At 39.6% G+C, this 19,387-nt stretch overlaps 1 protein-coding gene across 1 annotated transcript in view; it reads left to right on the forward strand.

The window, feature by feature from the left end:
- Positions 1-18,702, forward strand: part of nkain2 (sodium/potassium transporting ATPase interacting 2) — a 102,117-nt gene extending 83,415 nt beyond the window's left edge. Inside the window, exons 5-7 of the mRNA XM_026193855.1 lie at positions 2,025-2,085; positions 10,265-10,346; positions 14,814-18,702. Of these exons, the coding sequence (XP_026049640.1) occupies positions 2,025-2,085; positions 10,265-10,346; positions 14,814-14,823 (153 nt within the window). The 3' untranslated portion in view covers positions 14,824-18,702. The remainder of the gene's footprint in view (positions 1-2,024; positions 2,086-10,264; positions 10,347-14,813) is intronic.
- The last annotated feature ends 685 nt before the right edge of the window (positions 18,703-19,387 follow it).

Below are 19,387 nucleotides of genomic sequence, written 5' to 3' on the forward strand. Positions count from 1 at the left end.
AAGATAAGGAACACACATGCTTACAGCCCCATAGCTAATATTGGTGAACCCCAGCTATCTTATTTGGATTTCTTGACTCCAAGACGAGATATAATCAGACTTCTTGTAAACAGGATATTATGTTTATATGCAGCAAACACCAAAAACGGAATACTTGAGTTTCACGAATATTAACAGGATATTGATGTGCAGAGAAACGTACTCCGTCACAGCTGATCAGAATGTTCCCTATCGCGGGGCGGGCATGGCTCTCCGCTCCCTGTTCAGTCGCGCTAACACAACTGCACCCAAAAGTCATTTTCAGAACCAATGAGCCTGCAGAAGAAGACAGAACAAGCTCCCGATCATTGGTGGAAAACTCCCTAAACTCTTCATAGTCTTTTAAGCAACATTTTGACTTTGCAATGCAAAAAGTCTGCTTCAAGTGAATACTAATATAAAAATCATTTCAAGCTGGATTGGCGGCAGACAGGAGACGCAGCCTGAGGTCGAGGTCATCCTAATCTTTGAAATGATGCTGTCAGTAGTACCGACAGCTGCGATGTTGTAGGACGTAAACTTATCAGCATCTTTGACCAGTGGATATTTCTCATGGCATATCTGCTGCACAAAGCACATTTGTTTTCTCATCAGTTTTGATCCCCCCGCTGATACCGGCAGCAGTTTCCTCCTCCTGTATGTGGCTTAGCTTTAAGTAAATTCATCTACCGCGCAGCGAAACACTGTATTCCTGACTCGTTTCCTTGTGTGAGGCAGAGGAGAGAGCGAGTACAAGGTGGAAGGAAATGGGATGTATAATGGCAAGAGAAAAAGGAAGAGAAGCTGGAAGGAATAGTCAGTGTGAGAAACGGAGGGGAGCTTTGGGAGCTGAACATTATTTAGAGTAAATGAGGTCAGGACCTTGAGATATACACTGAATCTCAAATGTAGCTCCTCACATTTGCAGCTAGCTGAGTGTTTATGCGCTTGTGTGTGTGTGTGTGTGTGTGTGTGTGTGTGTGTGTGTGTGTGTGTGTGTGTGTGTGTGTGTGTGTGTGTGTGTGTGTTGGCATCCGTCCATGTAGTCAATAGAATACCAACCAGGTCAATGTCATTTTCCCAACACTTAAAGCCATATTTCAGCAATAAGTCCTCTTTATTCAGGGTAATAGGTTAAATTAATGCCTCATACAAACACACGTGTATACCTATTTTTCCTCCCATCCCACGTTTTATCTCTTCCCTCCATCCTCTTCTCCTCCTCTGTCATCGCGGGGTAATAAGGTCACTAAAATCCCGACCTTACATCGACTGCACCTTCCTGCATCTTTGCTCCAATCGGCCACCTCCTATCGGTCTCCTAGGAAACAGACAGCCAATGGGAAAGCAGATCAGATAGCAAAAGGTGTTTTGCTGGTGTGGATTGCTGTACCACAGTCTAAACATAACCCACACAGATACACACATGTTTAATGTAAGCTTCTCCCTGTAACAATCACAGCACAGAGCTGCAGCATCCTTTTTTGATTGTTTGGCCCTCATTATTTCCAGGTATGTGAATGGCTTCAAACGGACATGACATGACGAGATGGAAGACTGTGAGGTTCACCTCTGGTTGTACGCTTACAAAGCCCTGCCCCACAGCGGTGGTGTAAGGTTTTCATTCTGATGATAATCACAAATGTAGCATTATCTGCCTTGACTTTGTAAGCTAGAGTTATTGCTTGTGACCGAGGCAATAGACGGCACATGTTTACCCACAGCATGTGCATTAAAACAGTGTCTGTGGAGCTCTAAAACCATGAAAATTTGGGATAACCTTGTGGTTGTCATTGAAAATATGTTTTTGCACACACACACACACAGCGCTCTATTTTGGAGCAAAATACCACAGTGCTGTTCCGCTCCACTTCCACCAACACCTGTTTTCTCTGTCTGTTCCAACTATTTGTTCACCCTCACATGTTTTCCGCTTTCTCTCTGTGTTGCACAAAAGAGTAATGTTCCTCTGTTTTTTGTCTTTTTTCCTTTGTCTTTGTCTCTAGTTGGTGGGGTTTATCTACGCCTGTTACGTGGTCAAGCTTATTTCTGAAGAGGAGGATAGCTGTAAGTACACAGTCACACACCTGGAGTCACATGGTCATACACGAAAAATACCTTGAAAGCAAAATTATGTTTTTATTTTTTGAAACTTACATAATCCTCGATTTAAATGAGTACTTTCATCTCTTTTAAGTGTGTGCGAGGAATAAATGATTACATATGGGGAGTTACATTGAGATCCACAAACAAAAGTTATAATTGATTCACATGAAAATATGCGACTTCTGAAATATCAATCTTATCAACATTCATTAAATACCTGCAGAATCGCATCTGCGGGATCCATATGAGTAGAGGGAGTTGCAAGTATTTACACGAGTCGCACAGCAGCTGTGACTTTATTAAATATTTCAAACTATTAATTATCTCTAACATGGAGACAGGATTAGTGAGATTCTACCATCAGATTTAATTCTCTGCTTCAGACAGGTGAGCTGTCTCACTCAGAGTTTATAAACACCAGTCGTACCATTTGTCACAAAGCACACATCCTCAGGTTTGAGCACTGAGCCACATTCCAACTCCTGAGGTATTTTTAGTTTACTGTTTGTAAAATTCATAAATCTTCACAAAACAGAAGTAAAACAAAGTCCACGATACAAAACAATAAAATACAGGCAGCACAGTGAAAAACACCGTGAAACAGGCAGGTATGGAAACAGAATGACATGACGAGGTTTAATTGAAAGACAGGGAAATGCCACAGGAACACACTGAAGGTTACGGAGTTGAGTGGAAACAGCTGGGGAACAAGAAACAGGTGAAACTATTCAAAGATAATGAGACAGGAAGTAGACTAACCTAGAATTGAGAAACAGAAGTCAGGAGAGTATCAAAATGAAAAAAGAAAGTGATTATACACAGAGACTAAACCCTAAGACACACTTGACACAGAAGTATATAAGGAAAAGGGCTAGAAAAATAACAAGTATACAGAATAACCTCAAGCCAGAAAACAAATGTAAATACATGGGATCTGAAACAAAGTACTTAAGGCTACAAATACAAAGGAGCATGACAATCAAAAAAAAAATATATATATATACAAATAAATTATCAAAGAATTGAATGTCAACAGATACTCAAAACTCTGGGTCCACAACCAATGACGTTGCACAATGAGAAAAAATTGCAGTTTTTTTGTTCTGTCGAATGGTTTAATCTGTTCTGAATTTTTTTGTTTGTTCGTTTGAAAAGATTTTTTTAAAAACTGTAGCCATTTAAACTGAGGATTTTAATTGTTTCTCTGGCTGCTTTTAGCGTGTGTAGAAATCCAAAGGTTGACAAACCCGCTGTTCCTGGTTACGGTTGCTAAGCTCTGACTAAACTCTGTTTGGCAAGGTTCAGTGGTTGATTTCTAATATACTGGGTAAAGTTGCTTTGAAGGGTCAGGCTTCTAAAATAAATTCAATCTGTCGCCCTCTCACTACACTCCTCCTGTCCATCTTGTTTATTCTCTTAATAAAAAAAAGCAGAAGGTTTGAATGGAGCCATTGTCTCGTTGAGGGTCGTTACCACTACTTTACCGACACAAATTCACAGTGAAACTTGTAGCCCACAGACTTAACAGCCGGGCTCATTCATTTTACAGCAACATGCAGAGAAAGAGACGTGAGAGAACGTGTGGAGGATGAAGATAGCTGAGCACATTTCTGCTAGATCAAAGTTGCTTTTCATTCATACTGCAGGTCTCTCCCTCATGCTTCCCACTTTCAACCACCATCACCAAGCAACAGTCATGGAGGGAAAAATGTGTGAAGAGAAAGGGAACTAAAAGATGTTCATCAGTCAATTCACAAAGTATTTGTCTTTATTGAGGCTTTTATCGATACATCAATTCATTAATACAACCATGCTGATTTGGAATTGGGCTGGTTTTCCAGAGGTGACACTGACTACTATATAGTAAGCGTTTTATGTAAGATGTGAGTCTAAATAGTTGCCTTTGCATGTGGCGCAGAAGATGAAAATGTGGCACATCAACATGTTAATTCAGTTTTTGTTGCTTTTAAAATGCAGTGTGCATCCTTGTGCATTTACTTGAATGAGCCCATTTACCTGAGGCCATCAGTTAAGTTATTCCGTTAAAGTAGACGCAGCCGTTTTTCCCAAAGATCAATACCGTGGCATGTCTTATTCAACAGTGAACCATGGAGGCTGCTTGTTAACGCATAAATATTGATAGGTAATAAATGCAGACTAGATCAGTGGAAATAGTTTGAAGCCTCGAGACTAGACACATTTTTCTGCTTTCCTTCCTGCCCTGAACAGATTGGGAGTCGAGATTGAAGGGGGCAAATTTATCCCGTCTGTTATAAAAGTGTGGGTCAGTACTGGGACAGGACGACCTCTATGTTAAACGAGGTCACAGCGAAAAGTGAAATCATCATAGTGTAAAAATTTAAGAACAGCTGAGAGTAATGTAATGTTACATTTATGAGACTTTAAAGGAAAATAATTGAGTTTCAGGGGTTGTTTTTGAGAGGAGGTTTTTTTAATACTGCATTTTAATAAGCTCAGTGATGACAGTAAACCTAAAATGCCACTTTGCCTTCATCTCCATGTCTAAATAATTGATGTGCAACATTTAGTATTTGCCCTTTTGTTAACTGCATTTTGGCCGTTGGCTTTCGATACTGCACATTCCTCCTGATGCTGCACCCCGAGAGAGAGTTTGACAGAACTAAGCAGCAGACTTTGATGAGAGAAATGTGTTGCCATCACTGTGCTTAGTGGCGTGAAATGTTGCCAAAAACAAACATTCTTAGTTTTTAAGGTAACAAATCCAGTCCCTGGAAAAAGTTTAAATAACATTTACTCATCCATGAGTTATGTAGTCCTGTCTGAGCACATGTTTCTGTCAAAGTGCAACAGCTTTATTTTTTCACATTTTAGTGCCTGTTCTTATTTTTCATTGGTTTGAGCTGATAGGGCTCAGCTAAAAGATGTCAGAGTTCACAGTATTTTCATGCACTAACAGAGACTAAGAGAAAGATGTCACCGAGAGACTCTTGAATAGAAATCTGAGAAAATTCTGTAGTGGCAAGGATGGTAATTATCCCACCCTTACCTCAAAAGAGCAACAGTCAAACCAGGAAACCTGAGAGTCAGTTGTGTTGTTGTCATACATTTTCACAGTAGTTTCTGCTATGTTGTGGCAGGCTTATGTACTCTGTCTACATGGCATTAGCCAATAATGGTTGGAGGCAAGCCTCCTAATAGCCTGCAACATCTACAAAATGGCAGTAATTTATAGGATGGTGGAAAGTTCAAGACAAAACGCTGTTTGAGATACAAAAAGAGAGATTGCTTTCACTTTAATTGATACCTCTTTTGAGATTTCACAGGCCAAGCCCTGCTTGCCTTGCTTGCCCTTGCAGAACGCCAATTATCTATACATTGTATACATGCAGGATCTCTTCCCATTTATCTAAACAGGATGTTCAGAATAACTGTCTAGAGGCATTAGCAAGAAGGCTGACAAGTGGCAGGACTTTTTTGGACAATTATTTCATGTTAACAAGACAAAGTCCCTAAATAGATAAACATGAGACATAAAAACTGCATGGATAGAATCAAAAGAGATTCCTATTAAAAGTTCTTAAAAAGTTTGGTGTCTTTGCCCCAAAATACGTTTTTTTCTGAGCTTCTGTTCCCCTGCTGATTACACATGTACTACCTGAACATCATTATAATTTCATTTACAGTTGAGTCTCTCACCACATCAGTACTAAGGAATGGAGAGCATTCTAAATAATGTCACAGTAACCTGAGAAAGATATATCTCTATAACTTTATATAGTAAGGAATAATATCTTCTACCAAACTGTTGAAACGGTCATGAACCATTATAAATGAGTCTGAACTGCATGGTGATTGTATCGTTGAATTTTTTAAATATTATTTAGCTGTTGATTGGCCTTTTGGTAGCAAAGATGGGAATTCTTTGGGTAACAGAATAGTCCTTTATATATTTCTAGACAGGATTCGTTGAGTGCCATATTTCCTCTCCTTTAATGGCTCTGTTGACATTAACAGCATAATGAAAAAAACTCATCAATCAACACATGATGAGTGTAGTGGGGCCCTTTTCATTACTTATTTATTCATGAACATTTCACAGTAGATAGAAAAGCTATAATTTGAAACCATGTTGTGAGGGACTTTAACAAATCTGGGCAAATTTCACCTCCACATATTAACAGCTGACCCATACATTCATCCATTTTCTAAATCAATTATGATATTAAAAGTGATGGGAGCTGGAGCCTATTATAGTGTACACTGAGAAGGAGGCACAAGGTAGAGTCTGGCCAGGTTGCTAGTCTATGAAATTGTTAATGCATGTTGACAAATGCATTCGCACTCACGTTCACACCAACAGGCAATTTAGAGCTTTCAGTCTATCGAAATTGCATGTCTTTGGACTGTGGGAGCAAACAAGGGCACAGAGGAAATTCCTGCAGATATGAGGAAAACCTTCAAACTGCACACAGATGAGAGATAATAAACTGCATGGAAGATTTTAATACTTCTCAAGGGGAAAATGCTATCAGAAAGAATCAGGATTCAAATTAAAGTCTCAGCCCTCTGTTAAAGTAGGGATAGGCAACATGTTTTGAAAACCATAAAAACCTTTCAGGATATTGTAATTCAAGCTCTGTGTCTTTTTTTTAGTCAATCACAAGTCCTTGGAGGTACATTGTGGTGAAACAATAATTATCTGACTTTGAACTGGAAAAGCTAGGCTTGAACTCCAGATAAAGCATTGATAAATCCATCAGATTTAATATATAAAAAACAATGATAGTGATGCTAAGCAGTGAGTCCCAAATTTTGGCTGTGGAAAGTGGTACACAATGATCCATCCTGGGTGAATAAACAATAAGGGAGCTTGGTGGAAATCAGCCTTGGGTGAAGAAGTGAAAACTCAGGACCAATAATAATTTGAGTTGCTGAGAAAGCTCATTACCTTGATAATTATTCTGTGCTTGCCTGAGCATATGTGTAGGTGTGTGTGTGCGCATGTGTATTAATCAAGATAGTAAGTGTTATCTGTCTCAGAGCTACTCAAATGTGCCAGACAGATTTTTATCAAACGCATTCGTACACACAAACGACACGCAGTTATGAATGAACACTTTAACATAGCAACAGCAACTTTTTATTTAACAGTCATCATAGAAATGTTTGACCAGTAATAAATGTAAAGAAATATAAAGTTTTGCAACATTTTTTGAGAGAGTTGCTTATGTGCTTACACTCTTACTGGACAGTCTTGAGCCTTATGAATAACAAATCTGAATTTTTAAATTGGGTAGCTACAGCTTGACAGGCAGCACGCTGACAAGCTCAGAGGCTCCATTTTCTCTAGTGTTCAAAGGGTCGAGCATGGCAGAAACTCTGCTGAGGCTATTTGACTGCAGCATGAATCAGCAGGAAACCCTTACGGTTTACACCAGGCCATTCCTCCACAAAAGGATCCACACAAAGAAGGAAAGCTCCATGCACCAACAGAGGCTCTGTCTTGTCTTTCTGAACAGTCACAATCAGCTGAATGACCACCAGAAACTGTTCCATCTGCTTTTCTGTTGTGTGTTAGGCTGATATTCAAATTTCTCATGCAAGCAATGTGAAAAAATAAAGGACAACTTGTTTTACAACTAATTAAGACTAAAGATTAAGATTTTAAGTGAAATAAACAATCAAGAAAAGTATGTCATGCCAAATTCCTAAAATACTAAATAGCTTTTAATAATAATCAGTGTTAGATTTTCATATTCTTTACTGATAATGTAGAGTATGGTTGTCTTTAAAGTAAAATTTTAAATGTCTCAGTGTTGCAAGATCTATATTAATTGATTATTTTTAATTTAACGTGAAGATTTAGTTATGTGCACAGGCATATTTCAACTTTTTTTTTTTAAATAAAAGCAATTACAGTCTGGTTGTTAAGTCCAGCATCATTATCCATTTCCGTATTGAAATGTTCCTCAACTTCCAAAAGCAAACAGAGTTGCCATTGACCATTAAAGCAGCAGTCTAAATTCTTTCAAGTCCAATAATGATCAGTGTCTTTTGCAGCTGATATTGCAATAAATCTCGAGGCATGAAAATCAGGATTCATAGAGCCAAGACGATTGCACTAAGTTAGCTAGCTAGTTAACATCTTTATGCCTCTTGTCTTTCTTCCCACATCCAGCCGGTCACAAGCAAAATAAAGATGTAAAACTAAGTTTTGAAGGGTTACTGAAGTTAGTTAAGCTGATCGAAAATTATTCACTAGCTTCAGAGCTAGCGAATATTAAAACCATCCAACACTTTGTTTCCACCACTGTGTTACATCCCCACGAAGAGGTCTTGGGTTGTGAGTGTGGGGACCCGTAACAAATGGGTCCAGAATGGAATGAAAAGGAAACCAGACAGAGGTGTTCAGTATATAATATAGTTTTATTACAAATAATTTGAACTGACAGAGACGGCAAAGCCGTTTTACCAATAACACTAGAAAAAGAAAAAGCTCGCAAGAACAAAGGACACAACAACCAAACAGGCACTTCCGGGGGCCCACAAGCCCACCCTATCACTAGCAGCAGCAAGTTCCACTACTGCTGCTTCTGCTGCTGTTGAGGCCCACAAGTCCACACTACTCACATGAAGCAGCTACTCTCCCCACTGCTCCCACAACTCCACGCCACAGGCAGGACAATCACACAGTAGGACCTCTTTCGACATCTAGAACACAATGAAGAAACACCAGAAAAATCACCACCATCACACAGTTCTTCCCCAGCCTATATAATCTCAGAGAGGTGATTGCTGACTGGGCCCAGGTGGTAAACTAGGCCAATGAACACCAGCTGTGTCCTGGGGAGAGAGAAGAGTGAGAAAGACAAAGGGGTGGAGCAAAGGAGGAGGAGGCTGAGAGAGAACGCCACACCCACACAAGGGGAGGTCCTGGTAGGGCCTTAACCCACTGAAAAAAAGTCACAATTTCAAGTTACCGATAGATTTTCTTGAAATTTTGAGTTACAGGCTTCCATGCAATACAGGTGCGACTTAATACAGAAATTATATTTATTATTTCAGTACTAAACAAGTGCTTAGCTGTTGAGGCTAAAGCTAGCTGCGAGTTAGCATAGCAAAATCTTTGAAACAGGAGAAATTTTTCTCAAACAAAAACATCTACATCTACAATTTTAGTAACACATTATCTCTTTTTTATTTGATTTTAAAAATATAATATTTTAGTGATTAAAGGATGGCTAACTGTACATAATCAAATAATCTAAGTTGCTAAAAAAAACTGCCTTTTTTTTCTTTTCTTTTTTTTTACATTTTTTTTAATATAGATTAACTAAACAAGAGTTAACATGTTGATTATCTATCTGATAATTGTAGAGCTAAGCTTATTGGGTTGCATAAAGATTTACATCAATCTTCTCATCTAATGCACGATGCAATACATACATGCAATGTATGTATGTTATTATCTTAGTAATAGACATATAAAAGCTATCTGCCATAATGAGGGCTTGTTTTGGGAATAAAGATGCCTGACTGTATGTGGTACTTGCTGTAAAATGTTATTCAGACTTGTTTTCTGCAGGTTTAAGGTAAATTCACAGCTACGTTTGCTCTATGCAGTGACAGCCAAAACTCTGCATTGTACTTGAAGTTATGAAATCTCACAGAATAAATAGGAATGTATGCTGCTGATCAAGGCAGGAAAGTATCATTTTATGAGCTCTGCAACATCAAAGTAAAAGAAATATCATGGCTCCCTCGCTTCAAAAGTCCAGGCTTTTTGCCTCTGTGTGAGGAAAGCAACCACCTGCTGGCAGCTCCTCAGCTCAGGAATCTGTGGAGCTATCCTAGATAATTTAGGAGTTAAGCGTATTCTCAAGGCATAAATATATATCGCTGCATAAGTCTTAGTCTTGCACCTAAAAATAGATAGGAAATTTGCATTGCAGAATTTTTACTTGAAGCCGTTTCATGCTTACAATCCTGATTAGCAGGAATAGAAGCAACAGAGATGGTGGTTCTGGTTCAAAATGTACTGCTGAGACCTCTGTAGGTGGAGTAGGTTTAAAGGCATGAATCATCTGTTGTGGGATGTTCCCACTTGATAACCACGGTGACATACGCTTTCTCTAATTGCTTTTGTTTTTTTGTGCAGTTGATTTTATAGGAGGGTTTGACTCGTATGGCTACCAGGGGCCTCAGAAGACCTCCCACCTTCAACTACAACCCATGTACATGTAAGTATGGGGACACTCTGTCTCTTCTGCAGATGCCTGGCTAAAATGCTTTGAGGTTAATTTTATCATATGTTGTACCAACAACATCAGTGCCATGGTCATTCCTCACTTTTTTAAACCCCGAAAAGCTCTCACCCTCTAAAATTCAACTCCAACAATCTGTTTAGGGGTTCATTTTCATCTGGGTTTGATATCATGCATTCTACAGAGGTGGATATAGGCACGTTCTTGCTCTATCAGCATAAGGGCTTATCATTTACCAGCTCAGGTCTCATCAGTTATCACCACTGTGGTGCTTTTATCACTCCCCTCACAAATAAAGGTGAGCCATGTAGTGAAAACCACTACACTGTTTTTGATAATTAGCTCTTAACCATCTTTTCCACTCTGACTGGAACGAGCACCTACCAGAGTATTATTTTTGTCTCATGGAGTGGCCTTTGTTGTTGTTGCAAGGTTTTTCTTTTGCGTATTTGCAGGATAGATCCTAGTTTATATGGTAATTTCCCTAGACTCAAACTGTGGATTGCAGTTTCATCAAAATCCTCGGCTGCTCTTAGGCAGCGAAGCCAATAGGAGATCACAAGACGAGTCCAGGCTCAGACAACCGTGCATCAATCTCACTGTCTCGGTTTGTTGTGGGGAAGGCGCCGAGCGAACGCAGGAAAGAGGTCCACCAGTGTAACAAACAGCGAGGAAAAGTAATGGTGATTCCACTGATGTGCAGCGGGCAGGTTATCAATAACAGTTTTTATTAGAAAAGAGCCAGAGCAAATTAGAGAGAGAGAGAGAGAGAGAGAGAGATGGGTGAGAGGCTAGTAGATGAAGAGAAAGAAAAAGAGAGAGGAGTGGCTAAAAAGAGAAACAGAGAGTGATGGATGAAACATAGGACTAAACAAAGAAGAAAGGCAATAAAGGACCATTCTGTAGTTTTATATCTCCCCTGTGGAAGCCATAACACGGGTCATAAATCATCAAAAAACCCTCCACACACACACACACACACACACACCTCCCCACCCAAGATAATTGCTGGAAACACAAACACACATAAACATACACACGAGAGCTGAAGCATGAGTACACACAAACTCATACGCAGAAACATCCAGACAGTAGTTGTGCTTGTACACATATGGACACACAAACGTACTTTACAGTATATGCACACATACTGACACAAACGTCATCAATATGCTATCATTGTTCTCCAGCTGTTGTCCCTTCAGTTTGGTGTTTATTGGCTCTGGCCAAAGGGACCAATAAAAAAGCATCAGCTGTACCATCCCAAAGGAAAAACACACAAACACACACCTACACACACACACACGCACAACAGTCACCCCTCCAGCCTTCTGTAGAAATGTCTTTCTTTTTACAAAGAAAAAAATGACTTTTGTGGTTTTATGATAGAAAAAAATATACAGAGCTGAAACTCTTGGAGTGAATTTATTACACATTTTATTTAGTCCTCATCTTTTTGTCTCACGCTAATTAGGGGTGGAAATTGATAAGAATTTAGCAATTCTGATTCCATTATCAATAACACTTATCTATTTGATTCCTTATCCATTCTCTTATTGATTTTCAGTGGGTTCTCATTGGCTCTGCCATTGCTAAGCAGCATATCAAAGACATTACATTCATGCAAATTGATTGCAGTGCTATGTGGTCAAATGTTTGTGCATGCTGGAGGTATTGCAGTACGATACTTAATAACTCCTAGAAGAAAATAATTTGTTACATTGCTTTTTACTCTGTAAAATGACCTGAAACACATTGTCTCAAAGTCTCTTTAGGCTACAGCCCCATACATCAACACAAACCCCTGTCCTAATGAGAACACACATACGATCTTTCTCTTAGTATTTGGTTATGAACACAAAACTGACAGCGCTAAGCAAAGATGAAAACCAGCACAAAGACATTTTGAGAAGTCTGACTGCTCATCAGGTTGCTACGTGTTGAAGTTCAGGGTCTGACAGCTGAGCTGGGGTTAGTATTCACTTATCAGCTTTAACATCATTCTGGGTTCTTGGCTAGCTTAATGTTAGCATGTTCTCTGCACAGGTGCTTGCAAAGAGGCAAAGTTGTGTTAGCAGTGTAATGCATCTTCTTTCTGTTCTCGATGCAGTTTGCACTTCATTTGCTCCGGCTCTTTTTATCATGCTCTCATACGTTTCTGTAATAGAAATAAAAGTAGTGTCCATATCCACGCTGCAGACTTTGACGCTAATTTGCTCCTCTGACACGCAAACTGAAATCAGCCGACTGTAGAACGAGTACAAGTGGAACCAATAAGTGGAATCGAGGCAAGCAGACTAACAATTGGGAACCAGTTGTTTACAAGAACCAGTTCTTGGTTCCCATTCCTAACGCAGCTGACCTCTATTGCATTGTGGCATAGTTTTGAATGATAGGCTGTATCGCCAAGAATCATCTGATTTCAAAGTGCTTTATTTTGACAGCATTCACTTGTAATATTTAAAACACGTTCTGTTAGAAAGAGGGGATTCAATTTTTACGTGGTTGCTGGTAGGTAGCATAAGACCAGCAGTGACTGCTGTGAGTACAGTGCGCTGTATTGCCAAAAGTATTTGGGTTGAGGTCAGGACTCTGTGCAGGCCAGTCAAGTTCTTCCACTCCAAACTGGCTCATCCATGTCTTTATGGACCTTGCTTTGCACTTGTGAGCAACTATGTTGGAACAGGAAGGGGTTGTCCCCAAACTGCTCCCACAAAGTTGGGAGAATGAAATTGTCCAAGAGTCTTGGGATGCTGAAGCATTAAGAGTTTCTTTCACTGGAACTAAGGGGCCAAACCTGACTCATGAACAACAAACACCATTATCACCGCTCCATTCAATTTTACACTTGCCACAATGCAGTCAGACAAGCACTGTTGTCCTGGCAACTGCCAAACCCAGACTCATCATGGGATTGCCAGACAGAGAAGTGTGAGTCGAGACTCCAGAGAACACATCTCTAATGCTCTAGAGTCCAGTGGTGGCATACTTTAAACCACTACATCCGACGCTTTGTAATATTTGTTATCCTTAGAATGAGAAATTACAAGTCTTGAGCCATCCACCATTTCTTTATGTTTTGCTAGAAAAATAGGGAAAACTTGGAGTGATTTACTGAATTGTGTGCAAACATACATGAGTTTGTACAATTCTAGCAACCTTGGTATAACCTTATTTTTAAACATTGCCTGATTTCGCTCAGGCAATCTTTCTTGTATTATTTTTTTTAAATTAGTCTTCAGGAATAACTCTTGAAGGCGTGGTTCACCATCATGTATCGTCACTGCACAGCAGCAAGATCCTGAGTTTGAATTCGTCAGCTGTCTAGGGCTGTTCTGTGTGGAGTTTGCATGTTCCCCACGAGTTTGTCCTAGCACACCAGCTTCCTCTCATAGCTCCACATGCAGAGGGTTAGATTCATTGGTCATTCTAAATTGACAGGGTACACATGTCAGTGTGAATGGATGTCTGTCTCTCTGTGATAGCCCTGCAATAGATTGGCGACCTGTAAAGAGTGTAACCTGTAACGCCCTAAAAGTGGAAGAAGATGGATGGATTGAAAACACTGCACAGTGTGCTAAAATATGATATGTTTTCAGCTAAAGACTAGAAACTGAAGAAATGGGAACAAATAATGTGTTTTGGTAACAAAGTGCCTCAAGATGCATTTTAAAATGGTTTCTTAGCTAAGTTGTCTGTTATGTGTAGATACACCACTGGTTTATCACTTGAGTGAGGGGAGGTTTTTTTGTACTTGAATGTTTCAAGGGTCAGTGTTAAAGGGCCTAACAGAAGAAAAACACTTCTCTGAAAATGGTCAGGTAAAAGAAATGGGCTGATACGAAATAGTGAAAAAGCAGCCACTGCCCAAAGAAAAACTTTTTTCAGAAAAATCTGGAGAGCTGTTGCTCAAGAGCGCTCTAAAAAGAAAAAAAAAAGACAAGAACAGATGGCTCAAGACTTTTTCAAAGTACAGGTTACACGGCTACCAAATCTTAGTCTTACTCTTACAGTTAGACATCACTGCATTAAAGATGATGTAATATGATTGCATTAATGTCAGATGATTGTTTTGGCAACAAAAAGGGGGTGTGGGGTATCACAGAGCCAGTGTACCCTTGAGATTGTCAGGCTCTCTCTCGAGTGTTATCTTTCACAAAACACATGGGACAAGTGCTCATGATGTTCTCATCCAGCAACATTATCATGAGTAAATGACTAAGTCAGGGAGCGTACTGAACACAATGTACTGCTTAGCATTTCAGCATAAACCTCTTAACCTTCAGTGTTCTCATTTTTACGGAAGATTTGACCGTGTCACATACACTTTATGTTTTCATGTCTTATCGCACCTTAAAAATAACTATTTACCAGTTAGAATAGAAATAAAATCATTGGCATTGTTTTGGGTTTTCTTCATCTTGTCTTTTTTTCCCCCCACAGGTCAAAATAAGCCCAGAAGCGACTCCAAGAGTGCTGCCTTACCAACGATTCCTGCTTAAAATCCTGTTTTTATTACTCCCAACTGTCTTTTAATAAACAACAGAGACACAGACAAGTAGACAGGGAACAGATGACTCTCTGCGATTCAGCTCACAAATCTCCCCAAACACTTGGTCAGATGGCTTCCCACTAGCCTGTCTTTCAGTGGAGTTCCTGATGAAACATTGGCCTCATGTGGCTCAGCATGGTAACTGCAGGACATTTTTCATTCCTTCCTCAGACCCGGTCAGTAGCCAGTGACTTGCTTCTCCCTTGTGCTGCTGGGCGTCTGCTTTACGAGGGAAACCGAAGGGATGCAAAGAGGCCACGCTCGACGGTCGACGGTCACGTGTTCCTGCGAGCTTCCAATGAGAACTCGTTCAATTTTCTGCTGTCAAAAGAAAAAAAAAAAACATGTTTCAGGAGCGCTGGTTAAGTGTGTTGGTATCTAACAGCTCTTGCGCCTCACCAAAGAGTTTAAAAACCATCCCCGTGCACACAACAGAGCCTGTTTAACCTTCTCTGGAACTTTTTGCTCTTTGTGCCTGACTGATTAACACTTGGAAAAGTCCAGCGAAGAATCTCCGAACATGACTACCGATTAAGGAATGTTAAACACCTTTCAAAGTTTTTTTTATTTTGTTTTAGTTATTTATTTATTTATTTTCGGTGAATTTCAGGATCTGGTTTTCTAACGGTGATGGCCAAGACGGCAGGAGGACACATTTTATTCTGGCAAAAAAATGTTGAATGTTATCCAACAGCGTTGATTTTACCGTCCTCTCATCTGTGCATGCGTACAGGAAGCAGACGCATTCACAGACAGGCGTTGAGTAATGTACATGTGAACGCATGCATGCACACAAACACACACACACACACAAACTTAGGACAAATCTTAGCACTTCACTTTTTTTTTTTTTTTACTGCTAATGTGAATCTTAATGTTTACAATTGAGAGACTGAACACTTGACTGACGCAGCAGGTAGAGATGACCCACACTTCTTAGCTGCAGCATCCCAAAGGTCGGGGTGTTTTCAGCCATACAAGGAAAAAAAAACAGCTGTGTCTCTTGCTGTATAAATATTTCGTCTTCCACCCAAGACACATACAGAGATGGCAACAAAGACAGAAAATGTCACAGGAGAGCGACAGGTTCCCATCCGTCTCAGTCCTTGTGTAGACTACCCCATATCTGTCACCGAACAATCGATTCTCTTTTTCTTAATTAGACTCTTTTGTTTTTTTAAAGAAAGAATGGCAAATCACCCTTTTTTGCAATATCCAGCTCTTTTTAATAATAATTCAAAAGCAGCCAAAATCTTCTGCAGGCAACACTTTATATAAATGACAATCACAGTCAGAGCAGCCTGTCGTGTCGTGAATTGGCATTTTTCTGTCAGTTCAGGGAGCTGGATGTTAGAGAAGGAAACCTTCCCGAAAGATGGTGGTCACCGTCACTGGAGAACAGGGAAGCCTTTAAATGATATTCTTTGATGCATTATTTGATGTTTCGCCTTTGTGGTGAATGATAAAAGATTGAAAGGAACAAATGGGGAAAGCAAGGTTTGCCGTATCCTTGCACACCCTCGCCAGCAGCCTGATGAGGACAAAAAAACAGAGAAAGACATTTAGCAGTTCTCCTCTTTCACTTCATTGCTCCACTTTTAATGCTTAAAGTGCCAACTGTACCATCACATAGACCTCTGTAGACCTCGGTTTCAGAGAGCCACACACTGGGACCAATAATAGTAGGTCTCAAGTTTACTTTGCAGGGTTTCCATGAAAGAAAACTGATAAAAGAAATCACAAATTAAAATTATATTGGCATTCCAGATAGCCAGCAGGTTTTTTTATTTTATGTTTTATTTTTATTCAACTGACTCCTCCTGGAAATGTGACTGATGTTGCATTTGTATTGTAATCACTGGACCAAATGTTTTGAGGCCTTTTTCTTTTACTGAGAAACTTTTTTTTTTTTTCTGGTAGGAAAAACACTGGCTTCTCACGAAAGAAGGATGGACAAGGTCAGACTGTTTTCCTCAACAAAATTCGTCTCAAAATCCACCTTAAGCACCCCCTCGGCCAGTATCTTCAGCAGTATATCCGTTTTGTAATGAAACTCCAGGCGTTTCAAATCGCTGCCCTGTGGGGCTCCGCCGACGGTCGCTCCGGAGGACAGAAACAGCATTTTGTGTGTTTGCATGAGGTGTTTCCCAAACTGTTGCATATTTAATCTCATGCTGCGTGTGACTAACTAGCTACTTAAAAATGGGAACTGTTTGGTTTGTCGAATGCTCCTCAAAAGCTCCTCCAAGAGTCCTAAATGTGAACTTTGTGGGGTTTTTTCTATAAATAACACAGTCTGAAATGTCTGCTGAGTAAAGGGAGAAAAATAGCTACTACGATGTAAAACTATGAAATGTAACTTTGACCTTCTAGACGTTTTTTATTCACATGTGGCTGTGTTTACTGTTTTTTCTAGTTGACTAATACTGTATGATGTTGTGTATAAGTGGGACTACTATGTTTTACTTCTTCTAACTGTATAGTATATTTGAAATCAGAGCGGGAAAGAGAGGACAAGGCGGAGGGAGAGTATTAGTTGCACTATAGGCTGTAATTGTTTAATTAACTGGTCTGTTAGGCCTTAAAATTCACTTTCAATTCAACACATAATTAAATTAACTAATATTCATTTGTATTTGAACTGTCAACCAAACACATGCACATGTGGCTTTCTGACAGCTTGGTTTGTTTTGCACAGTTCAAATCGGGAAACTGTGAAAATGTTCCATTATTGTGAAGCTTAATTGAAAGAGCTGGTCAGTCGCAGCATTATGAAATGACTTTATTTGAACTGAAAGTGGATTTTATTTGTTAATAAATTTGTCTTTGACCACGCTGTGTAATCAGTGATCTAGAAAGTCCTAATTTGGTACATTTAACAAGCGAGAAAGGATTTCAGAAATATAATGTGACCCGTGTGTGTGTGTGTGTGTGTGTGTGTGTGTGTGTGAGACCACATGTGGGACTGTGTACTGCAGTGCATTGTTTTCTATGTCATGGTGAACTATGCAGACTTGAACCCCGAACCTAACAAAAAGACAATTAAAAAAACACACGCTCTGCTCTAAAGCGAGGTGCCACTTTAAGCTGAAGGAAGAGCTTGTTAAAGGTGAAAAAACAGCAATAACAACAGTAATAATACATTTTTAAAGTAAAAAGGAAGACAGCAGCTACACTGTTTGTTATTTATCTTGAGAGCTGGTTGAGCCCATTTAGACTTTGGAACAGTCAATAGAGCTTTTGTGTGATAAAAGGAAAAAAGAATTTGTAGAAGAATTGAGCCAAGCCATTATTGTGTTGATCAGTGTAAATAAACATTCAATCAAGCCAGTGTAAAACTCTTGACACTGCAATAAAAAAGCTCCAAGATACTCTGTGTGGTATGAGATACCAGTTAGCTGAGTTCTCTTAGATAATTGATTTAGGTGGAAATTTGCGCTTTAATTTAAAAAAGCATACATTCTGGAGGGAAATTGGTTTGTTGAAACAGATAATCTTCTGTTAGACGAGTGTTTGAAAATGCAATAAGACATGATCATCTTATATTTAGCAACTATTTTCACAGTACATCGTTACGGAAATGTGCCACTTACTGAAAGTGGGAGCAGAGACGTCCAGTCTTTTCTCTGTGGCTCTGGGTTGATTTGTTGAAGTTCACCACTGACTAGAATGTACCATGTATGTATGTTAGCGCCTTCTCTTCATATGATGGGTTTCCCACAGGTGACTGACTGTACATAAACTAGACAGCTGGGATTAAAGTAGAGTGTGGAGAAGGAACGTCTGTACTGTGTCCTCTATTCTTTGATTCCTTTTAGACATTAGCTCAGATTATTCATCCCAGCTATATTATGCATGTAAATTAGTTTAGCATTTACAGACCGGGCTATTTCTGTGGACTTCAGGGTTTCTTATCAAGTATACGCTCACACTTTGCTGGGACTGGGTTGGACCCAATTTAGCCTTTGGCACTGCCTTCGTTTGTTGTAGCACAGCTTCAACAAGGTGCTAGAAAGTTTTGCTTCATATTGACATGCAAGCATCACACAGTTGCTCCAGATTTATCAGCTGCACATCCAGGATGTCAACCTCCCGTTCCACCACATCCCAAAGGTGCTCTATTGGATTGAGATCTGGTGACTGTGGAGGCCATTGGAGTACACATCGTCATGTTCAAGAAACCAGTTTGAGATTAGCTGAACTTTGTGACATGGTGTGTTATCCTGCTGGAAGCAGCCATGAGAAGATGGGTGCACTATAGTCATAAAGGTACAGACATGGTCAGCAACAGTGCTTGGGTAGGCCGTGGCCTTTAAATGATGCTCAGTTGGTACTAAGTATGTTGGAAAATATCCTTCACAACATTACGCCACCAACAACAATCTGAACCATTAACACAAGGTAGGGTGGATTTATTATTTATTAATAGACAAATGTCATTTGTCTATTGTATGAATTTGAACTG

The sequence above is a fragment of the Astatotilapia calliptera genome, chromosome 15, assembly GCF_900246225.1.
Source record: "Astatotilapia calliptera chromosome 15, fAstCal1.2, whole genome shotgun sequence".
Lineage (NCBI taxonomy): Eukaryota > Metazoa > Chordata > Actinopteri > Cichliformes > Cichlidae > Astatotilapia > Astatotilapia calliptera.